Here is a 25532-nt window from a genome sequence, read left to right on the forward strand (position 1 = left end):
CCGTTGGCTTTGCCAGACACGGGCACCCCTGGGAGACGTGTCACCGTTAGCGAGAGAAGGTGGGTGAGGCAGGATCTTGTATTGGCCCCCGCTGGGGGGGGAGCTGACGGAGCTGCAGCCACCGGCGCCCCCCAGCGGGTATGACGGAGCGTCGGCCCAGGTCGGCTGCCGCGCTGTTTGCGTGCAAAGCTTTCACAGGCTGCGTTGCGCCGGCTCCCCGCTCGCCCAGGGCTCCTTCGGCACACGGTGAGGTGGGAGACGCAGCTCGACCTGGTCCCTGGCTCCAGCCGAGCCCTCTGGCCTACTGGGGTGTGGAGGAACATCCTGGGGGCCCGTCCTGCAGTGGCCCTAAGGCCAGGGCAGGGGTTGGTGGCTCTGAGGTGGAGGCCGCTTGGCTGTGACAGCCCCCCCCATGCTTCCCACAGGGGGTGGAGCCAGAATTTAACGTTGCAGTCAGGTGACTCGGGGAGCCCCGCCCACGCGTGGCACACATGGTGTCACCCAGAAGTGTGTGTAGCGCCTCTTGGCTGTCACCCTGGTATGTGGCATGGGTGCCCTCTGGCCCCCTCCCTCCCCCCCCGCCGCTGGTGCATGGGCCCCATCCTGGCTGACTCCCACCCTCTGGTGCCTGTTGCATCAGCTCCCCCATGCCCCCCATCCTGCACCACCCCTACCCAGCGGTGCCCACCCACACTTCCCCCTGCATTGTCCCTGAGCGCTGGTGCGGGAGCCCCAGGGCCCTGCCCCCAGACAGGCAGTGGGGGGCTGTGGGGGGCAGGGGAACCCAGGGACTGAGTGAAGGGGCCGGGTGGACGTAGGGGATGGGCGGTCCTGGGGGTGGAGCCCATGGTCATGGGCGTGGCCAGTCTTTTGAAGGCGTGGCCTATGGATGACGGGAGGGTCCTATTGGCAGGGGCGGGGTCCGTCTCGGGGAGGGCGTGGCTTGCGGGCGGGGCGGGGCCAGTGTCGGGGGGCGGGGCCTGCGGGCGGGGCGGGGCCAGTCCCGGGGGCGGGGCCTGCGGGCGGGGCGGGGCGGGGCCAGTCCCGGGGGCGGGGCGCTGCGGAGCGAGCGGGGCCTGCTGGTGCGGAGGGAGGCCCCGCGGCCCGGGATGGGCGCCCCGTGGCCCGGAGCGGGCGCTGCCGCTGCTGACGGGGCCGGGCTGCGGGGCAGGCGGAGGAGCCGGAGCCGCCCGCACTGAGCCCGCCCGGCCCGGGGGAGCCGGAGCCGCCGCGCCTGGACCCCCGGAGCCGGGTGAGCGCGGCCCCCCCCGCCCCCCCCCGGAACCGCCCCCCCCGGGGTCCCCCAACCGCCCCCCCGGAACCGCCCCCCCTCGGGGCCCCCCCCCCCCCCGGATCCCCCAACCGCCCCCCCGGGGCCCCCGCCAGGCCCCGAGGTCCCCTCCGCCCATTGTCCCCCCCCCGGCTCCCCCGTCTGCCCTGGCTGGCGCCTCGAGCGGGGGGGCCGGGCGGGGCCGGGGTGGGGGGGGGCCAACGGGCGGCGAGGCGCGCGGCCGGTCTGCGGGCTGGGCTCGGAGCGGGGGGGGGACGTTCCACCCCCGCCGCCCCCCCGCTCCGGCCCGGCCGCTCCCGGGGCGAGTGGCAGCCCGAGGGCTCCGCCCGGCCCCGGCCGCAGGCGCTGGGCATCGCCGGGGCCTTTCCGGGCCAGCCCGGTGAGATCGCCCCGCCCGGGCCTGGCTGCAGCGGGGGGCCCGGCCCAGGGGGGCGCAGCGCGGTGCGGGTGTGGGGATTGGCACGGCGGGTGCGGCAGGCCTAGCACGGGGGGAGAGCGAGGTGCGGGTGTGCAGGCTGGCACAGTAAGGTGCGGGTGTGCAGGCTGGCAAGGCAGGGCGCACTGGGGCTGGCATGGGGGGAACAGCGAGGTGCGGGTGTGCAGGCTGGCAAGGCAGGGCGCAGTGGGGCTGGCATGGGGGGAGAGCGAGATGCGGGTGTGCAGGCTGGCAAGGCAGGGCACAGTGGGGCTGGCATGGGGGGAACAGCGAGGTGCGGGTGTGCAGGCTGGCAAGGCAGGGCGCAGTGGGGCTGGCATGGGGGGAGAGCGAGATGCGGGTGTGCAGGCTGGCAAGGCAGGGCACAGTGGGGCTGGCATGGGGGGAACAGCGAGGTGCGGGTGTGCAGGCTGGCAAGGCAGGGCACAGTGGGGCTGGCATGGGGGGAACAGCGAGGTGCGGGTGTGCAGGCTGGCACAGTAAGGTGCGGGTGTGCAGGCTGGCAAGGCAGGGCGCAGTGGGGCTGGCATGGGGGGACAGCGAGGTGCGGGTGTGCAGGCTGGCAAGGCAGGGCGCAGTGGGGCTGGCATGGGGGGAACAGCGAGATGCGGGTGTGCAGGCTGGCACAGTAAGGTGCGGGTGTGCAGGCTGGCAAGGTAGGGCACAGTGGGGCTGGCATGGGGGGAACAGCGAGATGCGGGTGTGCAGGCTGGCACAGTAAGGTGCGGGTGTGCAGGCTGGCAAGGCAGGGCGCAGTGGGGCTGGCATGGGGGGAACAGCGAGATGCGGGTGTGCAGGCTGGCAAGGCAGGGCGCAGTGGGGCTGGCATGGGGGGAACAGCGAGATGCGGGTGTGCAGGCTGGCAAGGCAGGGCACAGTGGGGCTGGCATGGGGGGAACAGCGAGATGCGGGTGTGCAGGCTGGCAAGGCAGGGCGCAGTGGGGCTGGCATGGGGGGAACAGCGAGATGCGGGTGTGCAGGCTGGCACAGTAAGGTGCGGGTGTGCAGGCTGGCACAGCAAGGGGCTGGCACGCAGGGTGGGCGCGGCTCTTGCCTTTCCCTGGCACCCTGCACTGCTCAGCACCTGCCTGGTGTCCCCAGGGGCTGCCCCTGCCCTCGCTGGGCCACTAGACCCAAGCTGGGGTTTGTTTTGAGTTCGTGCCAGCTGTGACCCTGTTGACTTGTGTGTGGGTGCCCCTGTGTGTTCTGGGGTGGCTGCTGAGCCCCCCGTTCGGTGGGATGGCTGCTTGGGCCCCAACGGGGCCGTGCTCATCCCAACGGCGCGTCCGGGCTGCGCTCACTGGTCCTTGGCAAACAGGGAAAGGGTGGAGCGCGCCAGCCGCTTCTTCGCAGCAAGTCACTGGCCTGGCTCTGCTCGCAGCACGCTCCATGTATGGGCTCTGCCTGGGCCCTCGCCCCGCCCACCCACTGGCACGGACCAGGCCGGCCACACGCTTGATAAGGGAGGAAGAAGAGATTTCTCGGGCGTGCAGCTGCTGTGAACCCTTGACTCTGTTTCCACACCCCTGCGCTCCTTGCCCCCAGATGTAAGGCAAGGTTGGGTGTGGGGGAGCTGGCGCGCGGGGCAGGAGGCTCTCGCCCGTGGTTCGTGTGAGATCCCCAGTGGGGCACGGCGAGGTGTGGGGGGCTGGCATGGGGGGGCTGGCACAGCGGGGTGCGGGTGTGGGCAGCCGGTCTGACCTCCTGGGTCTCCCAGGCCTGAGACCTGCCCCTAGAACGGGAGAACCAGCCCCGGGAAGGCTTAATTACCCTCGCCATTAAAAGCGGCCTCCTTAACCTTTGCGTTGGCAAGATGGCGGCTGCTCCCGTGTGCGCCGTTCTGGCTGGGGTTGCTCTGGGAGCTCGTGGGCAGGTGATCGTGGCACCCCCCCCCCCCCCCGTTTTCAGAGTCCCTGCTCCCCAGGATCGCGCCTCGCCTGGCTGGCCTGCGGCCTTTGTGCCTAGCTGCACGCCCCGGGCCTCGGCTGGCCTGGCAAGAGGCATTTCTCACGCTCAGCGCGGGCTCCCTGCCCCGGGCCTCGGCTGGCCTGGCAAGAGGCATTTCTCACGCTCAGCGCGGGCTCCCTGCCCCGGGCCTCGGCTGGCCTGGCAAGAGGCATTTCTCACGCTCAGCGCGGGCTCCCTGCCCCGGGCCATGGCTGGCCTGGCAAGAGGCATTTCTCACGCTCAGCGCGGGCTCCCTGCCCCGGGCCTCGGCTGGCCTGGCAAGAGGCATTTCTCACGCTCAGCGCGGGCTCCCTGCCCCGGGCCTCGGCTGGCCTGGCAAGAGGCATTTCTCACGCTCAGCGCGGGCTCCCTGCCCCGGGCCTCGGCTGGCCTGGCAAGAGGCATTTCTCACGCTCAGCGCGGGCTCCCTGCCCCGGGCCTCGGCTGGCCTGGCAAGAGGCATTTCTCACGCTCAGCGCGGGCTCCCTGCCACGGGCCCCGGCTGGCCTGGCAAGAGGCATTTCTCACGCTCAGCGCGGGCTCCCTGCCCCGGCTGCTGAGCCCCTCGCGGGGCCGGTGGGATCCCTACGCAGCCGGGCTCCATGGCCCCGGTAACGGGGAGCAGCGAAGCCACGTAGCTCCAAACGGAGTCGGGCGTTTTGCTCCCCTGGGCAGAGCAGCCCCGAGGGGCGTGACGGAGCTGAGCCCTGGGCGCTGCGTGGCGAGCTGCCCCGCTCAGAGCGCCGTGGCGGGCAGGAGCTGGGCAGGGCGCCGCTCGCTGGGGTGCTCCGTGCTCCGGTCGCGGTGGCGACTGCCCGGCTCGCTGGCTGAATAGCTGGGCGGGGCCGTTCATAGCGCCCAGCCCACGCCCCTGGCCCTCCCACCCGCCGGGGGCCACATACCCGGCCCATTCAGGGACTCCTGCGGCCCTCCCCTGCCCCCAAGACTCTCTCGGGGGCTGGGCTGGGGGCGGTTGTGCCCTGGAGGTGCTGCAGGGCTGTGCCTGTGGGATGCCAGAGCTCCGGGTACAAGGGGGCAGGCTGCGAGGAGGACGGGGGTGCGACCATCTGGGGCCAGCACTGGGGAGCTCACTCCCGCCCTGGCAGGCCGAGGGGGGGCTCCTAACCGCGCTGGCAGGCCGAGGGGGGGCTCCTAACCGCCCTGGCAGGCCGAAGGGGGGGGCTCCTAACCGTGCTGGCAGGCCGAAGGGGGGGGCTCCTAACCGCCCTGGCAGGCCAAAGGGGGGGGCTCCTAACCGCCCTGGCAGGCCAAAGGGGGGGGCTCCTGTCCGCGCTGGCAGGCCAAAGGGGGGGGCTCCTAACCGCCCTGGCAGGCCAAAGGGGGGGGCTCCTGTCCGCGCTGGCAGGCCAAAGGGGGGGGCTCCTAACCGCCCTGGCAGGCCAAAGGGGGGGGCTCCTGTCCGCGCTGGCAGGCCAAAGGGGGGGGCTCCTGTCCGCGCTGGCAGGCCAGAGGGGGGGGCTCCTGTCCGCCCTGGCAGGCCAAAGGGGGGGGCTCCTGTCCGCCCTGGCAGGCCGAAGGGGGGGGCTCCTGTCCGCCCTGGCAGGCCGAAGGGGGGGGCTCCTGTCCGCCCTGGCAGGCCAGAGGGGGGGGCTCCTGTCCGCCCTGGCAGGCCGAAGGGGGGGGCTCCTAACCGCCCTGGCAGGCCGAAGGGGGGGGCTCCTGTCCGCGCTGGCAGGCCAGAGGGGGGGGCTCCTAACCGCCCTGGCAGGCCAAAGGGGGGGGCTCCTAACCGCGCTGGCAGGCCGAGGGGGGGGCTCCTGTCCGCGCTGGCAGGCCGGAGGGGGGGGCTCCTGTCCGCGCTGGCAGGCCAGAGGGGGGGGCTCCTAACCGCCCTGGCAGGCCAGAGGGGGGGGCTCCTAACCGCGCTGGCAGGCCGAGGGGGGGGCTCCTAACCGCCCTGGCAGGCCAAAGGGGGGGGCTCCTAACCGCGCTGGCAGGCCAAAGGGGGGGGCTCCTAACCGCCCTGGCAGGCCAAAGGGGGGGGCTCCTAACCGCGCTGGCAGGCCAAAGGGGGGGGCTCCTAACCGCCCTGGCAGGCCAAAGGGGGGGGCTCCTAACCGCGCTGGCAGGCCGAGGGGGGGGCTCCTAACCGCCCTGGCAGGCCAGAGGGGGGGGCTCCTAACCGCCCTGGCAGGCCGAGGGGGGGGCTCCTAACCGCCCTGGCAGGCCAAAGGGGGGGGCTCCTAACCGCGCTGGCAGGCCGAGGGGGGGGCTCCTAACCGCGCTGGCAGGCTGGGGGTTCGTGCCTGCTCCGATGGGCTGAGGCGGGCCCGGGCGGGGCCTTGTGCCATGCTGGCAGCGAGGCGGCTGAGGCAGGGATGTGGTCGAGCTGGGAGCAGGGCCCTGGTCTCGGGTGCCCCCGGCCGGGGGCGGCAGGTCTGTCGCTCCGCCTTGGGCACTCGGGCAGCGTGTCGGAGCCGGGCCGGGGCACGGGCCGGCGTGCGGAGCATCCCGCGAGCTCTGCGGTCGCCCTGTGGGCACGTGTAGGGAGCTGCCAGCTCGCAGGCCTCCCCATTGCCCGTGGCTGAGCGGCCGGGGGTACACAGCTCTGCAGGGCTTCAGGCATTGGGATCGCGGGGGCACGTGGCCCTGCAGGCCTCCCCAGAGACGCCGTGTCGCCCCGCCTGCCGGCCGGCTGCACTCCCGCTCCGCAGGGCGCTGGCTTCCGAGCACAGGGCGTGCCGTTCCGCTCCCTGCTCCGCTGCTGCCTCGCGGGTGCCCCAGGCTGCCTCTGCCGCCTTTCCCTGGCTCCGGGCCATCGCCGCACGCCTGCTCCCCAGCGCGGCTCCACGGGCTGGGCCTGCTGCCCACCTGGTGCTTGGGGAGCTGGGGGCAGCTGTCCCCTGGGCGCGGCCCCTCCTGCTCCACGGACGCCCCCAGCCCTGCTGGAATCCGTAACCGCACCTCTGAGCCGCCGCCTCGCCAGCCTCACCCATCCCACGCCCCCAGACCGGGCCTTGGGCTGCAGCGCCTCCTGCCTTGCCCCGCAGGCCTCGGCTGAGGTTCGGTGTCGGGACAGAGCCGCTGCGAGGCCTCCTCATCCCGCACGCCGCCCTGCTCGTCTGGAAACCCCCCCCCCCGGCTAGCGCACCGGGGAGAGGGAAACTGAGTCGCCCACCCCTGTCACAAAGAAGCAGACGTGTTGTCAGTTCTCTGCTCAGCCGCCAGACTGGGGGGCCCCTCGGCTGTAGGGAGGGGCAATTTCTGGGGCTGGCTCCCCCCATCTCCCTTGCAGGGGCTGTGGCTGTTTGCACTGGCAGCCTGCGCTGAGGGTGGGGGTGTTCGGGGCTGGCAGGCAGGGGGGATCCCTGGGACCTGGGGCGATCCGTAGGCGCTGGGCTCTGGTTACCCTCGATTGAGCTTCCGGACGCGCCCTGCCCGGCGCTGGCGTTTGGCGGGCTCCAGCTGAGCGTGCAGTGCAGTGACAATGGGGGGGGCTATGTACCCCGCTGAGCCGTTGTCTCTGGCTCCCGCAGACTTGGGCGGGCCACCTTGCACCAGCCTGCTCGGGTCACCTGCCCGAGGCTCGGCCCAGCCAGGAGGCTGCAGGCAGGTACCGGAGCAAGGGCTGGGTTCCACCCGCCTGACTACGGAACCGGTGCATGTCTGTGCCGCCGCTCCCCTGCCTGGGATCCGCCTAGTCCTAAGCCCTGTACCGCCCTCGGCCGAGGGAGAGTCGCCGAGTCTCAGAGCGTGTGGAGCAGGATCGCCTGTTGCTAGATTCTGGGTGGCCCTAGGGCAGCACTGTGCGGGGGGGAGCTGGTAGGGCCATGCCTTCTCCCCCCAGGCACTCCTGGGGTACAGTCTGTGATGCCAAGTCAGGGTTCCCCCAAATCCTGCACCCCCGTAGCAGCCAGAACAGACTCCGCCGGCCAGTAGAACGGGGGGTTCATTGCTTCTCCGGGGTCCAGCCCAGCACAGACGTGATGTGGCTACAGGAGCCTGGGCCAGGCTGCCTCAGCCCCCTTGGGGTGGGGGGTCCATCACCCCCTAGACCTCCAGCCCCCAGCTTAGGCTCACTCCTTCATGTCCCCCAGCCAGCAGCTGACCCTTCCCCGAAGCCTCGTGTTGGTCTCTGCCTACCTCATCTCCTCCGGCTCAGCGCGGTGTCTGGGCCAGTGCACGTGGGGGAGTCACTGGGAATCGCACAGCCCAGCGCAGGGGGACCCGGGCACAGAGCAGACAGCCCCCCCCCCCCACACACAGTCCATGCCCCTGGGGCAGGCTGCTGGGACAGAGGCCGAGGGGGGATCCTGCGTGCTGTTAACCTGCAGCGCGGGGCGCCGAGGGCGCGCTCCGGGCAGGGTGAGGCCCCCGGGGCCCGGCTGAGCCCTCGCAACGAGCCAGCACGAGTCCAACGCTGCTGGGGCTGCAGCCCCCCCGCGGCCGGCTGCCCTCGCAGGTACAGCTCGTCCTGCATCCAGCAGCTGCCATCAGCCCTGTGTTCTGGGGGTGCCGGTAGCCGGGGCTCAAGTCCCCCCGGGGCCTGCTCCTCGTGAATTGACCAGGCACCCGTCTGTCGCCGGAGGCAGGTTCTCCAGCCTGGTCGCCATCGGGGGGCCTCTTCCCCGAGCCGCGGCGACGTCCCAGGCTCCTTCTTGGGGCGCAGACTGGGGCTGGGGCGGCCGGACAGCCGCTCGCTTCTGCTTCAGATTCCTGGGTGCACCCAAGGGGCCGGCCGCAGGCTGGGAACTCGGGTTCTGCTGATGGTCCCCCCGCAGTCCCTGCTTCCCAGGCGCGGCCCCACCCTCCTTGGCCCCAGGTATCGCTGCATGAGGCCGTGGGAAAGGCCGGTGTGCGTGTGCCCGCCTGCCAGAGTGAGCGTGGCAATCGGGCTGGGAGGAGTGGGGGGGGGGTGAGGGAAGGGCTCCGGGAATGCAGCAAGCTCTGGGGTGGAGCAGGCCTTGGCTGCTGAGCTGAGGGGCCGTGGGCCGGAACCCAGAGTAGACAGCTGGTCCGGCCCTGGGGACGTGGCACAGGAAGCCTGAGAGAAGTGACTTCCCTGCCCCAGGAAGGGGAAACCCCAAGCCCGCCCTGCAGAGGCTGAGTCGCGAGGCGGCCTGGGGGCACCAGGGGCTGCAGGCGGAGGGGCCCCGAGGGGAGCGAGGCCCTAGCGTGGCCAGGAGGGGGTGCCAGCTGGCAGGAGAGGTGCAGGTGGCAGAGCAGTGAGGGGGGGAAGACAGCTGGCTCCCCTTGGGCAGTGAAACAAGCCAGGTGAGCCCCAAGCCAGCGGGTGCCCCGGCCGAGCGCGGGGAGGCGGGAGCAGCCGGAGCTCGCGAGCGTGGGACAGAGCAGCGCCAGGGGAGGCCAGGGCTTGGCGCTGGGGGGGGGGAAGGGGGAGGCGCAGGCCCAGCACACGAGCCGGGGCAGGAGCCCAGCCGTACCCAGGCCAGGCTGGGCCTCCGGAGCGTGTGGCTCCGATTGGCTGGTGCCCAGTTTGTCTCTCCTTGGCCCCCCAACTCCCCTGCGCCTCTGCTGTTCGGCTGGAAGGGGGAAGGGACAGGAACTCTGGCTTCCCCTGCGTGGGGGCAGCAGGCCTGGAGTTTGTATCCCCCCCAGGAAAAGGCTGAGCTGGGGACCCTAAGCTGGCAGCAGTACGGTGCTGGGGGTTTGAGGGGGGCTGGGGGCCCTAGGCTGGCAGCAGCGGGGAGCTGGGGGCACTAGGCGGACAGTAGTATGGTGCTGGGGTTTGAGGGGAGCTGAGGGCACTAGGCGGGCGGCAGTGGGGTCCTGGGGGCACTAGGCGGGTAGCAGTACAGTGCTGGGGGTTTGAGGGGTCCTGGGGGCACTAGGCGGGCGCCAGTGGGGTCCTGGGGGCACTAGGCGGGCGCCAGTGGGGTCCTGGGGGCACTAGGTGGGCTGCAGTGGGGTCCTGGGGGCACTAGGCGGGCGCCAGTGAGGTCCTGGGGGCACTAGGTGGGCTGCAGTGGGGTCCTGGGGGCACTAGGCGGGTAGCAGTACAGTGCTGGGGGTTTGAGGGGTGCTGAGGGCACTAGGCGGGTAGCAGTACAGTGCTGGGGGTTTGAGGGGTCCTGGGGGCACTAGGCGGGCGCCAGTGGGGTCCTGGGGGCACTAGGCGGGCGCCAGTGGGGTCCTGGGGGCACTAGGTGGGCTGCAGTGGGGTCCTGGGGGCACTAGGCGGGCGCCAGTGAGGTCCTGGGGGCACTAGGTGGGCTGCAGTGGGGTCCTGGGGGCACTAGGCGGGTAGCAGTACAGTGCTGGGGGTTTGAGGGGTGCTGAGGGCACTAGGCGGGCGGCAGTGGCGTCCTGGGGGCACTAGGCGAGCACCAGTGGGGTCCTGGGGGCACTAGGCGGGCGCCAGTGGGGTCCTGGGGGCACTAGGTGGGCTGCAGTGGGGTCCTGGGGGCACTAGGCGGGTAGCAGTACGGTGCTGGGAGTTTGAGGGGGGCTGGGGGCCCTAGGCTGGCAGCAGCGGGGAGCTGGGGGCACTAGGCGGACAGTAGTATGGTGCTGGGGTTTGAGGGGAGCTGAGGGCACTAGGCGGGTAGCAGTACAGTGCTGGGGGTTTGAGGGGTGCTGAGGGCACTAGGCGGGTAGCAGTACAGTGCTGGGGGTTTGAGGGGTGCTGAGGGCACTAGGCGGGTAGCAGTACAGTGCTGGGGATTTGAGGGGTGCTGGGGGCACTAGGCGGGCGCCAGTGGGGTCCTGGGGGCACTAGGCGGGCGCCAGTGGGGTCCTGGGGGCACTAGGTGGGCTGCAGTGGGGTCCTGGGGGCACTAGGCGGGCGCCAGTGAGGTCCTGGGGGCACTAGGTGGGCTGCAGTGGGGTGCTGGGGGCACTAGGCGGGTAGCAGTACAGTGCTGGGAGTTTGAGGGGTGCTGAGGGCACTAGGCGGGTAGCAGTACGGTGCTGGGGGTTTGAGGGGTGCTGGGGGCACTAGGCGGGCCGCAGTGGGGTGCTGGGGGCACTAGGCGGGCGGCAGTGGGGTGCTGGGGGCACTAGGTGGGCGCCAGTGAGGTCCTGGGGGCACTAGGTGGGCTGCAGTGGGGTGCTGGGGGCACTAGGCGGGTAGCAGTACGGTGCTGGGGGTTTGAGGGGTGCTGGGGGCACTAGGCGGGCGGCAGTGGGGTGCTGGGGGCACTAGGCGGGTAGCAGTACGGTGCTGGGGGTTTGAGGGGTGCTGGGGGCACTAGGCGGGTAGCAGTACAGTGCTGGGGGTTTGAGGGGTGCTGGGGGCACTAGGCGGGTAGCAGTACGGTGCTGGGGGTTTGAGGGGTGCTGGGGGCACTAGGCGGGTAGCAGTACGGTGCTGGGGGTTTGAGGGGTGCTGGGGGCACTAGGCGGGTAGCAGTACGGTGCTGGGGGTTTGAGGGGTGCTGGGGGCACTAGGCGGGCGGCAGTGGGGTGCTGGGGGCACTAGGCGGGTAGCAGTACGGTGCTGGGGGTTTGAGGGGTGCTGGGGGCACTAGGCGGGTGGCAGTGGGGTGCTGGGGGCACTAGGCGGGTAGCAGTACGGTGCTGGGGGTTTGAGGGGTGCTGGGGGCACTAGGCGGGCGGCAGTGGGGTGCTGGGGGCACTAGGCGGGTAGCAGTACGGTGCTGGGGGTTTGAGGGGTGCTGGGGGCACTAGGCGGGTAGCAGTACGGTGCTGGGGGTTTGAGGGGTGCTGGGGGCACTAGGCGGGTGGCAGTGGGGTGCTGGGGGCACTAGGCGGGTAGCAGTACGGTGCTGGGGGTTTGAGGGGTGCTGAGGGCACTAGGCGGGTAGCAGTACGGTGCTGGGGGTTTGAGGGGTGCTGGGGGCACTAGGCGGGTAGCAGTACGGTGCTGGGGGTTTGAGGGGTGCTGAGGGCACTAGGCGGGTAGCAGTACGGTGCTGGGGGTTTGAGGGGTGCTGGGGGCACTAGGCGGGCGGCAGTGGGGTGCTGGGGGCACTAGGCGGGTAGCAGTACAGTGCTGGGGGTTTGAGGGGTGCTGAGGGCACTAGGCGGGTAGCAGTACAGTGCTGGGGGTTTGAGGGGTGCTGGGGGCACTAGGCGGGCGGCAGTGGGGTGCTGAGGGCACTAGGCGGGTAGCAGTACGGTGCTGGGGGTTTGAGGGGTGCTGGGGGCACTAGGCGGGCGGCAGTGGGGTGCTGAGGGCACTAGGCGGGTAGCAGTACGGTGCTGGGGGTTTGAGGGGTGCTGGGGGCACTAGGCGGGTAGCAGTACAGTGCTGGGGATTTGAGGGGTGCTGGGGGCACTAGGCGGGCGGCAGTGGGGTGCTGAGGGCACTAGGCGGGTAGCAGTACGGTGCTGGGGGTTTGAGGGGCGCTGGGGGCACTAGGCGGGTAGCAGTACGGTGCTGGGGGTTTGAGGGGTGCTGGGGGCACTAGGCGGGCGGCAGTGGGGTGCTGGGGGCACTAGGCGGGTAGCAGTACGGTGCTGGGGGTTTGAGGGGTGCTGGGGGCACTAGGCGGGCGGCAGTGGGGTGCTGGGGGCACTAGGCGGGTAGCAGTACGGTGCTGGGGGTTTGAGGGGTGCTGGGGGCACTAGGCGGGCGGCAGTGGGGTGCTGGGGGCACTAGGCGGGTAGCAGTACAGTGCTGGGGGTTTGAGGGGTGCTGAGGGCACTAGGCGGGTAGCAGTACAGTGCTGGGGGTTTGAGGGGTGCTGGGGGCACTAGGCGGGCGGCAGTGGGGTGCTGAGGGCACTAGGCGGGTAGCAGTACGGTGCTGGGGGTTTGAGGGGTGCTGGGGGCACTAGGCGGGTAGCAGTACGGTGCTGGGGGTTTGAGGGGCGCTGGGGGCACTAGGCGGGTAGCAGTACGGTGCTGGGGGTTTGAGGGGTGCTGGGGGCACTAGGCGGGTAGCAGTACGGTGCTGGGGGTTTGAGGGGTGCTGGGGGCACTAGGCGGGTAGCAGTACGGTGCTGGGGGTTTGAGGGGTGCTGGGGGCACTAGGCGGGTAGCAGTACAGTGCTGGGGGTTTGAGGGGTGCTGGGGGCACTAGGCGGGCGGCAGTGGGGTGCTGAGGGCACTAGGCGGGTAGCAGTACGGTGCTGGGGGTTTGAGGGGTGCTGGGGGCACTAGGCGGGTAGCAGTACGGTGCTGGGGGTTTGAGGGGCGCTGGGGGCACTAGGCGGGTAGCAGTACGGTGCTGGGGGTTTGAGGGGCGCTGGGGGCACTAGGCGGGTAGCAGTACGGTGCTGGGGGTTTGAGGGGTGCTGGGGGCACTAGGCGGGTAGCAGTACGGTGCTGGGGGTTTGAGGGGTGCTGGGGGCACTAGGCGGGTAGCAGTACAGTGCTGGGGGTTTGAGGGGTGCTGGGGGCACTAGGCGGGCGGCAGTGGGGTGCTGAGGGCACTAGGCGGGTAGCAGTACGGTGCTGGGGGTTTGAGGGGCGCTGGGGGCACTAGGTGGGTAGCAGTACGGTGCTGGGGGTTTGAGGGGCGCTGGGGGCACTAGGCGGGTAGCAGTACGGTGCTGGGGGTTTGAGGGGCGCTGGGGGCACTAGGCGGGTAGCAGTACGGTGCTGGGGGTTTGAGGGGTGCTGGGGGCACTAGGCGGGCGGCAGTGGGGTGCTGGGGGCACTAGGCAGGCTGCAGTGGGGTCCTGGGGGCGCTAGGCAGGCAGCAGCAGGGGGCCGGGGGGCTGCTCCGGGCAGGCTTGTCCTCTGGCAGGGCACCAGAGGCCCTCGGGGACCCGCCTCTCGCTGGGCTCAGAGGGGCTCAGGGGCCTGGCCTGACGGTTGGCTCCCCGGGCAGGAGCGGCGCCTTGGCGGGAGCTGCCCCGGAGCCTGGCGCACATGCGTGCCCGCCAGTGCCCAGAAGATGACCAGGCTGCTCCTGGGAGTGACCCTGGAGAGGATCTGCAAGGCCGTGCTGCTGCTGTGCCTGCTGCACTTCGTCATCATCGTCATCCTCTACTTCGACGTCTACGCCCAGCACCTGGCCTTCTTCAGCCGCTTCAACGGGCGCAACGCCTCGCGGGCCCAGCCCCCCGCCAACGCCTCCCGGCCCCGCGGCACCCACGCCCCCAGCGCCAAGCCCGGCGCCAACCGCTCCGTCACCGAGGCGCCCGTCCTGCCCTGCCCGGACGCGCCGCCCGGCTTAGGTGAGCTCCACAGGGCCGGCTGGGCTGGAGAACGGGCTGGGGAGTGTGGGGCTGGGCTGGGTGGGAGGGGGGGCCAGGAGGCCTGGGACAGGCTGGGCTGGAGGGCGGGCCAGGGAGTGTGGGGCTGGGCCGGATCTGGGTGGGAGAGTGGGCGGGGGGGCTGGCTGGGTTGGGCAGAGTAGGGCAGAAACAGGTGCTGACCTCTTTCGAAGTCCCCCCCTCACCCCCACACACACCCTCCGTAGCTCCCAGAGGAACTAGCGCCCGGGAGTGGGACGGGCTGTTGGGCCTGGCTGGGCGACCTGGGGCCGTTGCTGGTGGGGAGGCGATGGTGTCACGGGGTGTGGGGGAGTCCCCGGGCTCGCCCCTCCATCCCGCAGCCAGACGTGCCTCTCAGGCGGCAGGTAGAGCAGAAGGTTTATTGGTTCACAGGGACACAGTGTAGCACAGACTTGTTGTTACTATGGATAGTAATTCCATGCTCTCATAAGAATATAACAGTAGAGATCTATTATCGACCACCTGACCAGAAGAGTGATAGTGATTATGAAATGCTATCAAAATAAAAAACTCAATAATAGTAGGGATTTCAATTATCCCCATATTGACTGGGTACACATCACCTCAAGGCGAAATGCAGAGACAAAATTTCTCAATACATTAACTGACTGCTTCTTGGAGCAGCTGGTACAGGAGCCCACAACGGGAGAGGTGATTCTCCATTTAGTCTGAGTGGCGCGCAGGATCTGGCCCGGGAGGTAACTATAACCAGACCGCTGGGAACTAGTGACCATAATATAACAACATTTAACATTCCTGTGGTGGGAAGAACCCCGCAGCAGCCCAACACTGGGGCATTTAATTTCAAAAAGGGGAACTATGCAAAAATGAGGCAGTTAGTTCAACAGAAATGAAAAGGTCCAGTGACTAAAGTAAAATCCCTGCAGGCTGCATGGATGCTTTTCAAAGACACCATAATAGAGGCCCAACTTAAATGTAAACCCCAAATTAAAAAAACACAGTAAAAGAACAAAGAGAGAGCCACTGTGGCTTAACAACCAGGTAAAAGAAGCAGTGACAGATAAAAAGACTTAAAAAGTGGAAGTCAGATCCTAGTGAGGTAAATAGACAGGAGCATAAACACTGCCACATGAAGTGTAAAAACGGAATAAGAAAAGCCAAAAAGGAGTTGGAAGAACAGCTAGCCAAAAACTCGAAAAGTAATAACAAAATGTTTTTTAAGTACATCAGAAGCAGGAAGGCGGCTAAACAGCCAGTGAGGCCCCTGGACGATCGAGCACTTAAAGACGATAAAGTCATTGTGGAGAAACTAAATGAATTCTTTGCTTCAGTCTTCACAGCTGAGTTTGAGGGAGATTCCCAAACCTGACCCATCCTTTGTAGGACTTGTCACAGATTGAAGTGTCAGTAGAGGAGGTTTTGGAATTGATTGATAAACTTCATAGTAACCAGTCAGCGGGACCAGATGGCATTCACCCAAGAGTTCTGAAAGAACTCAAATGGGAAATTGCGGAACTATTAACTATGGTTTGTAAGCTAGCCTTTAAATCAGCTTCCATACCTCATGACTGGAAGATAGGTAATGTGATGCCAATATTTAAAAAGGGCTCTAGCAGTGATCCCGGCAATTACAGAGCAGTATGTCTAATGTCAGTACCGAGCAAATTAGTTGAAACCATAGTAAAGAATAAAATTGTTAGACACACAGAAGAACATAATTTGTTGGGCAAAAGACAACATGGTTTCTGTAAAGGGAAATCCTGTTTTACTAATCTGCTAGAGTTATTTGAGGGGCTCAATAAGCATGTGGGGAAGGGGATCCAGTAGATCTAGTGAACTTAGATTTCCAGAAAGCCTCTGACAAGGTCCCGCACCAAAGGCTCTTACGTAAATTAAGTTGTCATGGGATAAGAGGGAAGATCCTTTCATGAACTGAGAACTGGTTAAAAGACAGGAAACCAAGGGTAGGAATAAATGGTCAGTTTTCAGAATGGAGAGGTAGCTAGTGGGTCCCTCAGCACTCTGTCCTAGGACCAGTCCTATTCACATACAGGCAGTCCCCGGGTTACGTACAAGATAGGGACTGTAGGTTTGTTCTTAAGTTGAATCTGTATGTAAGTCGGAACTGGTACATATTGTAGGGGAAACTCTAGCCAAACATTTCTCCAGAGCTCAGTTTTATTCTCCCACACCTCACTTCCCTCAGTCCTTTATTCTCAAGCAGAGGTGTCTGCTGAGAAAAGCCGCTCCGCGTCTCCCTGGTCTGCTGGGGGGAAGTAGCTAGTGCGGGGTTGCCTCACCCCGTTTGTAAGTAGGGATCCGATGTAAGTCGGATCCATGTAACCCGGGGACTCCTGTATTCAGAAATGATCCAGAGAAAGCGATAAACGGAGGTGGCAAAGTTTGGGGACGATACTAAACTGCTCAAGGTAGTTAAGACCAAAGCAGACTGTGAAGAACTTCAAAAAGATCTCACATAACGAAATGATTGGGCATCAACATGACAAATGAAATGTAATGTGGATAAATGTAAAGTAATGCACATCGGGGAAAAATAACCCCAACTAGACGTACAGTATGATGGGGACTAATTTAGCTACAACTAATCAGGAAAGATCTTGGAGTCATCGTGGGTCGTTCTCTGGAGACGTCCACGCAGGGTGCAGCAGCAGCCAAAAAAGCAAACAAGATGTTTGGAATCATTAAAAAAGGGAAAGAGAATGAGACAGAGAATATCTTATTGCCTTATATAAATCCATGGTTCGCCCACATCTGGAATACTGCGTACAGATGTGGTCTCATCTCAAAAAAGATATGCATTAGAAAAAATTCAGAGAAGGGCAACTAAAATGATTGGGGGTTTGGAACGGGTCCCATTTGAAAAGAGATTAGAGACTAGGACTTTTCAGCTTGGAAAGTGGAGACTAAGGGGGGATAGGATAGAGGTCTATAAAATCATGAGAGGTGTGGAGAGGGTGAATAAGGAAAAGTTATTTACTTGTTCCCATAATATAAGAACTAGGAGCCACCAAATGAAATTAATGGGCAGCAGGTTTAAAACAAAGAAAAGGAAGTTCTTCTTCACGCAGAGCATAGTCAACCTGTGGAACTCCTTGCCGCAGGAGGCTGTGAAGGCTAGGACTCTAACAGGGTTTAAAAGAGAACTAAATAAATTAATGGAGGTTAAGTCCATTAATGGCTATTAGCCAGGCTGGGTAAGGAATGGTGTCCCCAGCCTCTGTGTGTCTGAGGGTGGAGATGGATGGCAGGAGGGAGATCACTTGATCATTCCCTGTTCGGTTCCCTCCCTCTAGGGCACCTGGCACTGGCCACTGCGGGCAGACAGACACTGCGCTGGATGGACCTTGGGTCTGACCCCGTCTGGCCGTTCTTATGAGCCAGGAGCAGTCAGGACAATCCATCCTGTGGAGAGGGGGGTCCAGAGCCAGGACCCCTGCCCAGCCCCCTAAGCCAGCCAGACTCTGGTCCCCCTAAACCAGCCAAAAACTCCTACCCCCAGCCCTGCAGGCAGCCCCAGCTCCTGCTTCGTCGCTTCCCTGGCCCAAGGTGTTAGCTGCTGTCCTGGGCCCTCAGGCGGTGAGAGACTGAACACAGGTCCCCAGTGAGCTGTGCTCGGCCCCCCCTCCTGCAGGCACGCGCGCATCCACACGGAGTAAGTGCAGAACAGCACAGGGCACTGCGCTCACGTACAGCACAACGAAGCAGAGGGAGCACGCGGGGGGGGCCACGAGAGTGTGAGCGCGCGCGGGGGGGTGCCACGAGAGTGTGAGCGCGCGCGGGGGGGTGCCACGAGAGTGTGAGCGCGCGCGGGGGGGGCCACGAGAGTGTGAGCGCGCGCGGGGGGGGCCACGAGAGTGTGAGCGCGCGCGGGGGGGGCCACGAGAGTGTGAGCGCGCGCGGGGGGGGCCACGAGAGTGTGAGCGCGCGGGGGGGGGCCACGAGAGTGTGAGCGCGCGCGGGGGGGGCCACGAGAGTGTGAGCGCGCGCGGGGGGGGCCACGAGAGTGTGAGCGCGCGGGGGGGGGCGAGGGGGCGGGGGGGGGGGGCCACGAGAGTGTGAGCGCGCGCGGGGGGGGCCACGAGAGTGTGAGCGCGCGGGGGGGGCCACGAGAGTGTGAGCGCGCGGGGGGGGCCACGAGAGTGTGAGCGCGCGCGCGGGGGGCCACGAGAGTGTGAGCGCGCGCGCGGGGGGCCACGAGAGTGTGAGCGCGCGCGCGGGGGGCCACGAGAGTGTGAGCGCGCGCGCGGGGGGCCACGAGAGTGTGAGCGCGCGCGCGGGGGGCCACGAGAGTGTGAGCGCGCGCGCGGGGGGCCACGAGAGTGTGAGCGCTGCCCCCAGCAAGATACAGATGGGCTGGCAGCTCAGCTCACGGCAGCGATGGGGACCTTTTGTCCAGCCGCCACCTCTGGGGTCCCCGTGGTGCCGGCCCAGGGCACTGGGGCTTGGCTGGGCTCCCTGGTTTGTGGCCCACGGTCTCGGGGTTTGAGCCAGGTCACCGGGGCTGTCTGGCTTCCTAGCCATTCCCTGGGCCCGCGGCCTGTCCGGCCCCCAAGCACCGTGCAGGGCTGAGACGCGCCCGTGCTGGGCAGGCGGCCAGGCCAGAGCAGTGCCCGGCGCTGAGCTCCCTGCCCACGTGGCTGCCTGTGGTGCAGTGTCAGCCCCTGGCTGGTCGCGGTGCTGGGCGGTGGGGACCCCACTGGCGGGGTCTGTAGCACCCCAGCAAGCGGGGCCTCAGGACAGTGGCCAGACCAGTTCTGCTGGTTAAGGGAAGAGGGGACACAGGAAGTGAGCGCTGGGGGAAGGGTCGGTCTGGGCTGGAGCCGTGAGGGAGAGGGACTGAGGTTGCTGGGGCTGAGGCCTAGGGGTGATAGACCCCTAACCCCAGGGCTCTGTCTACACTGGCAGGATTTTCCGGAAATGCTTTTAACGGAAAAGTTTTCCGTTAAAAGCATTTTCGGAAAAGCACGTCTAGATTGGCAGGACGCTTTTCCACAAAAGCGCTTTTTGAGGAAAAGCGTCCGTGGCCAATCTAGACGCAGTTTTCCGCAAAAAATCCCCGATCGCCATTTTCACCATTGGGGCTTTTTTACAGAAAACAGTCCTGTGCTGTCTACACTGGCCCTCTTGCGCAAAAGTCTTTCGGACACAGCGCAGGGGTTTGAAACATCCTGGCCCCGACTCCTGTAATCACCCCCCTCTGTGCTGGGCTGTACCCTGGAAGAGCAATAACCCCTCTATTCTACTGCTGGCGGAGTCTGTTCCTGCTGCTACGGGGTGCAGGAAGGGGGACCCCGACTGCGTCGTCACGCTGCCCTGCGGCGGAGGCACTGCCAGCTGCGGGCCTGAGGTGTGGGGGGCCCGGAGGGGTGTGACGGCGCTTCGGGGACCCCGACCCTGCACCCCCGACCGCAGCCAGATATGACTCCTCCCGCCAGTGGAGCATGGAGGGTTATTGCTTCTCGAGACACAGCCCAGCGTGTGCTCCATGCAGGCGTAGGATCGGCCGGCCGCCCTAGTTCCCTTGGGGGCGGGGTTCACAGGCCCCTGAACCCCCTGCTGGGTTTAGTCTGCTCCCTCCTTGCTTCCCACACTCAGACTCCCCTTCTCCCGCCCACAGACCCCTCCTCCCCCAGGCAGCCACCCCCTCCTGTGTGCAAACCCCTCCGCTGGCCAGCTGAGAAGTTGCTAACCATGGTTATGTGCAGTCTCTTCTCCCCCCTCCCCGGGCTGGGCAGTGCTAAGACACCTGCCAGTAGGGGTCCCCCCAGCCCACCCAGCAACCAGTGACTGTCCAGCAGAGTGGGCCCAGCCCCCAAGAGTGGACGTCCCCCATGTCACAAGGGTTATTGCCAGGTGTGGGCCGTGCTGCCAGCCTGGCTCCCCGGCCCACGCTGTGGGCTGACCTTGCTGGGGGGCTGGGCTGGGTGCAGGCTTCCATCTCCGGCCTTGCCCCACACGTCCCCATAGGGTCTGGGGCTCACCATGGGCCGCGCGGAACGGTGCCTGGGCGGGGGTAGGAACCGGCAGGCCCTGGCACTGAGCACTGGTTAGCGGAACTGGTAATAAACTCGGGGGGCTCCCTGGGCACAGGGCTGGTGGCTTTGCACCCTGATGCCCGGGGGTTCCCTGTCACCCACTGGCATGGAGCACTCCTGGGCACAACCCGCCCCGTGGGGGGCAGTGCGGCTGGCTGCTAACCGGCTCCCTGCCCCCCAGTTGGCCGGCTGCTCATTGAGTTCAGCTCCCCCATGAGCATGGAGCGGGTGCAGCGGGAGAACCCGGAGGTGCAGGCGGGCGGGAAGTACGCGCCCCGGGACTGCCAGCCCCGCCAGAAGGTGGCCATCCTCATCCCCTTCCGCCACCGGGAGCCCCACCTGCGCTACTGGCTGCACTACCTGCACCCCATCCTGCGCCGGCAGCAGGTGGCCTACGGCATCTACATCATCAACCAGGTGGGGCCACGGGCGGGGCCACGGGTATCCCCTCCCCCGCACGCCGGAGGCCCGGCTCAGGGTCTCCAATTCCCAGGTGGAGGCTGAGCCCAGGCCGGGCCCTGGGTGGCCAGACTGGCTCCCTACGCCCGCTGTGCTGGCTGAGCCCAGGGCAGACCCCCTGGCAGGTGTGGGGGTGCCCCTGGGAGGGCTGGTGCAGAGGGACTCCGGCCCGTGCCGCTGAGACTGGGCATGTTGTGCGGGTCTGTGGCTGTGCAGCCCAGCGGCGCCTCAGCCTGCCCCGGTGCCCCGAGGCCTTGGTCGGCGTCCCCAGCCGAGCAGGGCGGCTGCAGCCCAGAGGGGCCGTGGGAGGGCCCGGCCAGCGGGGTGCTCGGGGCGGCGGGCAGGGCTCATCTCTGGGGAGCCCCCTCCCTGTGCACCCCGACGCTTGTCCCCGCGCAGTACGGCGAGGACACCTTCAACCGGGCCAAGCTGCTCAACGTGGGCTTCCTGGAGGCGCTGAAGGACGAGGCCGACTACGACTGCTTCATCTTCAGCGACGTGGACCTGGTGCCCATGGACGACCGGAACCTGTACCGCTGCTACGGCCAGCCCCGCCACTTCGCCGTCGCCATGGACAAGTTCAGCTTCAGGCCAGTGCGCGCCCTCCCAAGCGCGAGGCCCGGGGGGTGCACCCTGGCATGGGGTGGAGGGGGAAGGAAGCGCCGTGCTGAGCAGGCCGGGTGGGAGAGGGAGCCAGGGGCTGGCAGAGGTGTCTTTGTGGGGCTTGGTGCCTGGGGGCCCGGCCCCAGTGCAGAGCCAGAGCTGGGATAGGCCAGTGCCCCGGGGCAGAGAGCCCAGCCCAGCCCCCCCCCCCCCCACGGCTCTGGTGCCCACACTGACGCCAGCTGCTGCCTGTCCCTGCAGGCTGCCCTACGCCGGCTACTTCGGGGGCGTCTCTGGCCTGAGCCGGTCCCAGTTCCTGAAGATCAACGGCTTCCCCAACGAGTACTGGGGCTGGGGCGGGGAGGACGATGACATCTTCAATCGGTGGGTGAGCCCCCCCCCCCTCGCTGGCAGGCCAGCCGCCCTAGTGAGCAAACCCCCCCCCCCCCCCGTGCTGCCGGGCCAGCCCCCTTGGTTAGCTCCCTCCCCCCCCCCCCGCTGCCGGGCCAGCCCCCTTGGTGAGCTCCCCCCTCCCCCCGTGCTGCCGGGCCAACCCCCTTGCACTGTCTGTCCTGCCCCAGAGGAGCCGGGAGCGTGGCCGTTCCAAAGCGCCCAGCCCCGGTGGGAGCAGCGTGGGGAGGGCAGGGCCCTGTGGGGTGGGGCTCAGGCCAGTGACTGTCTCCCTGGGGGGCTGACGCGAGCTGCACCCTCTGTCCCCAGGATCTCTCTGAACGGCATGAAGGTGTCGCGCCCCGACATCCGCATCGGCAGGTACCGGATGATCAAACACGAGCGCGACAAACACAACGAGCCCAACCCGCAGAGGTGAGCCCCACGCCTGGTCGCTCCCCCCAGTGCCCTGTGGGCACCACGGCTGGGCACAGCCCAGGGAGCCTGCCCGGCCCCCCCTGCCCCTCGCCGTGGGGTCACCTCACCCAACCCCTGGGGCGTCAGCTCTGCCTCCAGGCGGGCCCCTGGCTAATCCTGGCTCTTGTGCTGGGAGTCAGGATACCTGGGTTCCCTTCTCTCTGCCACAGACTCACCGCCTGGCCTTGGTGAAGCTGCTCCCTTTAGACCCTGGCGTGCTGGCTGGGCAAGAGGGCAGCCGCTTCTTCCCTGGGGCTGGCCCCGCCCGGCAGGGACTGCAGCCCCGAGGGCTGCCCGGAGCTGTGACTGGCCCCGCCCGGCAGGGACCGGAGCCCCGAGGGCTCCCTGGAGCTGTGACTGGCCCCGAGGGCTGCCCGGAGCTGTGACTGGCCCTGCACGGCAGGGACCAGAGCCCTGAGGACTGCCGGGAGCTGTGACTGGCCCTGCCTGGCGGGGACCGGAGCCCCGAGGGCTCCCCGGAGCTGTGATTGGCCCCGCCCGGCAGGGACCGGAGCCCCGAGGGCTCCCTGGAGCTGTGACTGGCCCCGAGGGCTGCCCGGAGCTGTGACTGGCCCTGCACGGCAGGGACCAGAGCCCTGAGGACTGCCGGGAGCTGTGACTGGCCCTGCCTGGCGGGGACCGGAGCCCCGAGGGCTCCCCGGAGCTGTGACTGGCCCCGCCCGGCAGGGACCGGAGCCCCGAGGGCTCCCTGGAGCTGTGACTGGCCCCGAGGGCTGCCCGGAGCTGTGACTGGCCCTGCACGGCAGGGACCAGAGCCCTGAGGACTGCCGGGAGCTGTGACTGGCCCTGCCTGGCGGGGACCGGAGCCCCGAGGGTTCCCCGGAGCTGTGACTGGCCTTGCCTGGCAGGGACCAGAGCCCTGAGGGCTGCCCAGAGCTGTGACTGGCCCCGCCCGGCTACCGCTGGCCATGGCCCCTACTGCTGCTGGTCCTGCTCACTGCTCCACGCCTCCGGCAGGGACTGGAGCCCCGAGGGCTGCCCGGAGCTGTGGCTGGCCCTGCCTGGCGCGGCTACCGCTGGCCATGGCCCCTACTGCTGCCGGTCCTGCTCACTGCTCCACGCCTCCGGCAGGTTCGCCAAGATCCAGAACACCAAGGTGACGATGAAACGGGACGGCATCAGCTCCCTGCAGTACCGGCTGGTGGAAGTGACCCGCTGGCCCATGTACACGAATGTCACGGTGGACATCGGCAGGCCGCCCCCGCGCCCAGCCCGGGGCTAGCGCCGTCACTGGCTCGCCCAGCCCCTGGGCGCACGAGGCGGCAGGGGAGGCTCCGTGCCCTGGGCTGGCCGGCTGCGGAGGAGCCTCGGCCTGGCCGTGCAGCTGGAACCAGGACGTTTTGGCCTGCTGGGCGTGACTGCGCCAGGATCCCCGCCGGGCGCTGCCCCAGCTGTGCAGAACTGCCCCGCGAGGGGGGCTTCTGGCCCTGGCCAACGAGCCCCCCGCCCGTTTGAGGGGATCCAAGGACGGAGCTGCTCCTGCAGCTTGCCTGGGGCCGGGTCTGCTCTGCGCCGGGAGTAACCCCCCCCTCCCTTCTGGCCTGGCCTGCTCAGCACCAGGGGCTCCCTCCCGTGGGTGCTCGCGGGGCAGAGTGGCTGGGGGAGGGAGCAGTGCCCTCGGCCGGGCCCAGGGAGGCTCCCTGCCAGGTGGGTGCCTTGCTGCCCCAGGGCCGAGGGCTCCGAGCACGGACACAGCCCCTCTCGCTGTCTTCCTCGGCCGCGTCAGCTAGTGCTCAGAGCCTGGGTCCTGCTCTCGGCTCTGCCCCAGGCGCACACCTTGGGCAAGTGCCTGCCCCTCTTTGTGCCTCAGTTTCCCTCTCCCAGGGGCTCATGGGCTGGCCCCTCCCACACACAGCAGCAGTGTCCTTGGGGGACTTGGAAGGGGCAGTTACACATGGGGGGGAGCCCTTGTCTGCGCTGCTCCTTCCCTGCAGCCTCTCCCAGGGGCTGCTGCAGCCAGTGGGGGAAGGAGTCCCAGAGCCCCCCTAGGTGGGTCACACCACAGTGACTGCTAGTGCAGAAACGGGGGCTCGGGGCTTGCTGCAAGCCTGCCCCTGCTGCACCCGGCAGGGGCCTTTACAATACAACATTCCAGCCCAGCTGGTCTGGGGGCGGGGCTTCTTTCTCTGGCACCTTTCCCTGCTGCCTGGGCAAGTGGGGTGCTCCTTGGCTGGGGCTGCTGCCTGCCCGGGGCGGGGGAGCCCTGCTGGCTCTGCTGCCCGAGGCAGGCTCCTTGTACAGTTTTGCCTGCCGACCCCGTGCCCCAGGCTCCATCCCTGGCCTTGCTGGGGGCAAACTGGGGGAAGTGGGTGCCCAGCCAACCCCCCTGCTGCCCAGCCTGCTCCTCCCCAGTGCTGAGCCCCCGGGCAGGGCCTGGGCCCGGTCCCGGCCAAGTCCTGGAGCTGGGGCAGAGAAGCAGCCAGTGCCTGTGTGGGGAGCCCTGCCCCGCTGCTCGGGGGCGAGGGGGGCAGCAGCGGGCAGCATGCCCGGGCCAGGGCCCTGTTGACTTTTGTACATTTGAATGTTTGACCTGGTTTGAGCGTCTCCGGAATGCAGCTTTTGGTCCCAGCGACCAGACTTTTCTATTTAATAAAGTTTGGAAAATTCAGGGCCTTTGTTGGGGGAGGGGTGTGGGGGGGAGCGAGGCCTGCTGCAGAGGCCCCATCCACCCTAGCAGGGCCACCCTCTGCCCCCAGGCCCTCTGAGCCACTCAGGCCTGGAGCTGGGCTGGGAAGAGCCGGGGGCTGGCCTTGCTCCCAGCCACCTGTGGGAGGTTAGGGCAGCGGGGGAGGCTTTGCAACCCAGCAGGAAGTGGGGGAGGGCTGTTTGAGGAAGATTAGAGGGGGCCACGGGGGCCCACAGGAGCTGGGGGGCTGGGGAGCTTTGCACGTGTGGGAGATGAGGGGTTGGGGTCTGAGGCCCAGTGGGGGGAGGCGCTGTGGCCCAGGGGGTTCTGCACCTGCAAGGGGGGGGGGTCATAGCAGCAGCGACGGAGCGCGTCACACTTGGCCGCAGGGTGGCCCTTGCAGTAGCCCACGTGGCAGCAGCTGCAGAGACCCCCCCAGCCCGCCCCTCCCGCGGGGGGACCTGTGGCCGGCGCCTGACCTGGGGGAAAGTGCTCCAGGGAGCAGCAGGTGCAGCCGGGCAGCTTGTGGTACCCGGGCGCCTGTCCCAAGAGCCCAGGTCAGTGGCTGGTGGCCCCATCTGCCCCACTCTGCCTCCAGGCGCTGCAAATACCCCCCCCCCCCCCGACAGGAGCAGCCAGAGGGATTCTCCCGGCCCCTCGGCCAGCGCCCCAGGCCAGAGGCTTTGGCTCACTGCCCCGGTGTGAGCCCCAGCCGGCCCCCAGCTCAGTGCGGCCTCCCTCTGCCCCTGGACACCGCACCTCCCTCGTGGGGCAGGGACCCCCCGCCCAGCCCTGCCCGGCAGCAAAGGGGGCCTCTGCCCAGACAGTGACCTGCCCCCTCCGCGCCCAGCGCCTGCCCCCGGGCCCCTCACCCTGCCCTGCCCCCCAGCGCCTGCCCCCGAGCCCCTCACCCCCCTGCCCCCCGCGCCTGCCCCCGGGCCCCTCACCCTCCCCTGCCCCCCAGCGCCTGCCCCCGGGCCCCTCACCCTCCCCTGCCCCCCAGCGCCTGCCCCCGAGCCCCTCACCCCCCTGCCCCCGGGCCCCTCACCCTCCTCTGCCCCCCAGCGCCTGCCCCCGAGCCCCTCACCCCCCTGCCCCCCAGCGCCTGCCCCCGGGCCCCTCACCCCCCTGCCCC

At 67.8% G+C, this 25532-nt stretch overlaps 1 protein-coding gene across 3 annotated transcripts; it reads left to right on the plus strand.

Annotated features, from left to right (window-relative positions):
* The first annotated feature begins 1030 nt into the window (after nt 1–1030).
* B4GALT2 (beta-1,4-galactosyltransferase 2) lies at nt 1031–24379 on the plus strand. 3 transcript variants are annotated; one of them, XM_075935790.2, is made up of 7 exons: nt 1031–1252; nt 13396–13744; nt 20003–20238; nt 20680–20870; nt 21145–21267; nt 21604–21708; nt 22729–24379. In XM_075935790.2, exons 2-7 carry the CDS (start codon nt 13462–13464, stop codon nt 22991–22993), a joined length of 1203 nt encoding a protein of 400 aa, XP_075791905.2. In that variant the 5' UTR covers nt 1031–1252; nt 13396–13461; the 3' UTR covers nt 22994–24379. The 3 variants fall into 3 exon arrangements, with proteins under 3 accessions (XP_075791905.2, XP_075791907.1, XP_075791906.2); XM_075935792.2 differs by having other exon boundaries at nt 1033–1252; nt 22843–24379; XM_075935791.2 differs by lacking the exon at nt 1031–1252 and adding an exon at nt 8765–8909.
* Nucleotides 24380–25532: the final 1153 nt, after the last annotated feature.

This window comes from Pelodiscus sinensis, chromosome 9 (genome assembly GCF_052426305.1).
Source record: "Pelodiscus sinensis isolate ZL-2025 chromosome 9, ASM5242630v1, whole genome shotgun sequence".
In the NCBI taxonomy this organism is placed as follows: domain Eukaryota; kingdom Metazoa; phylum Chordata; order Testudines; family Trionychidae; genus Pelodiscus; species Pelodiscus sinensis.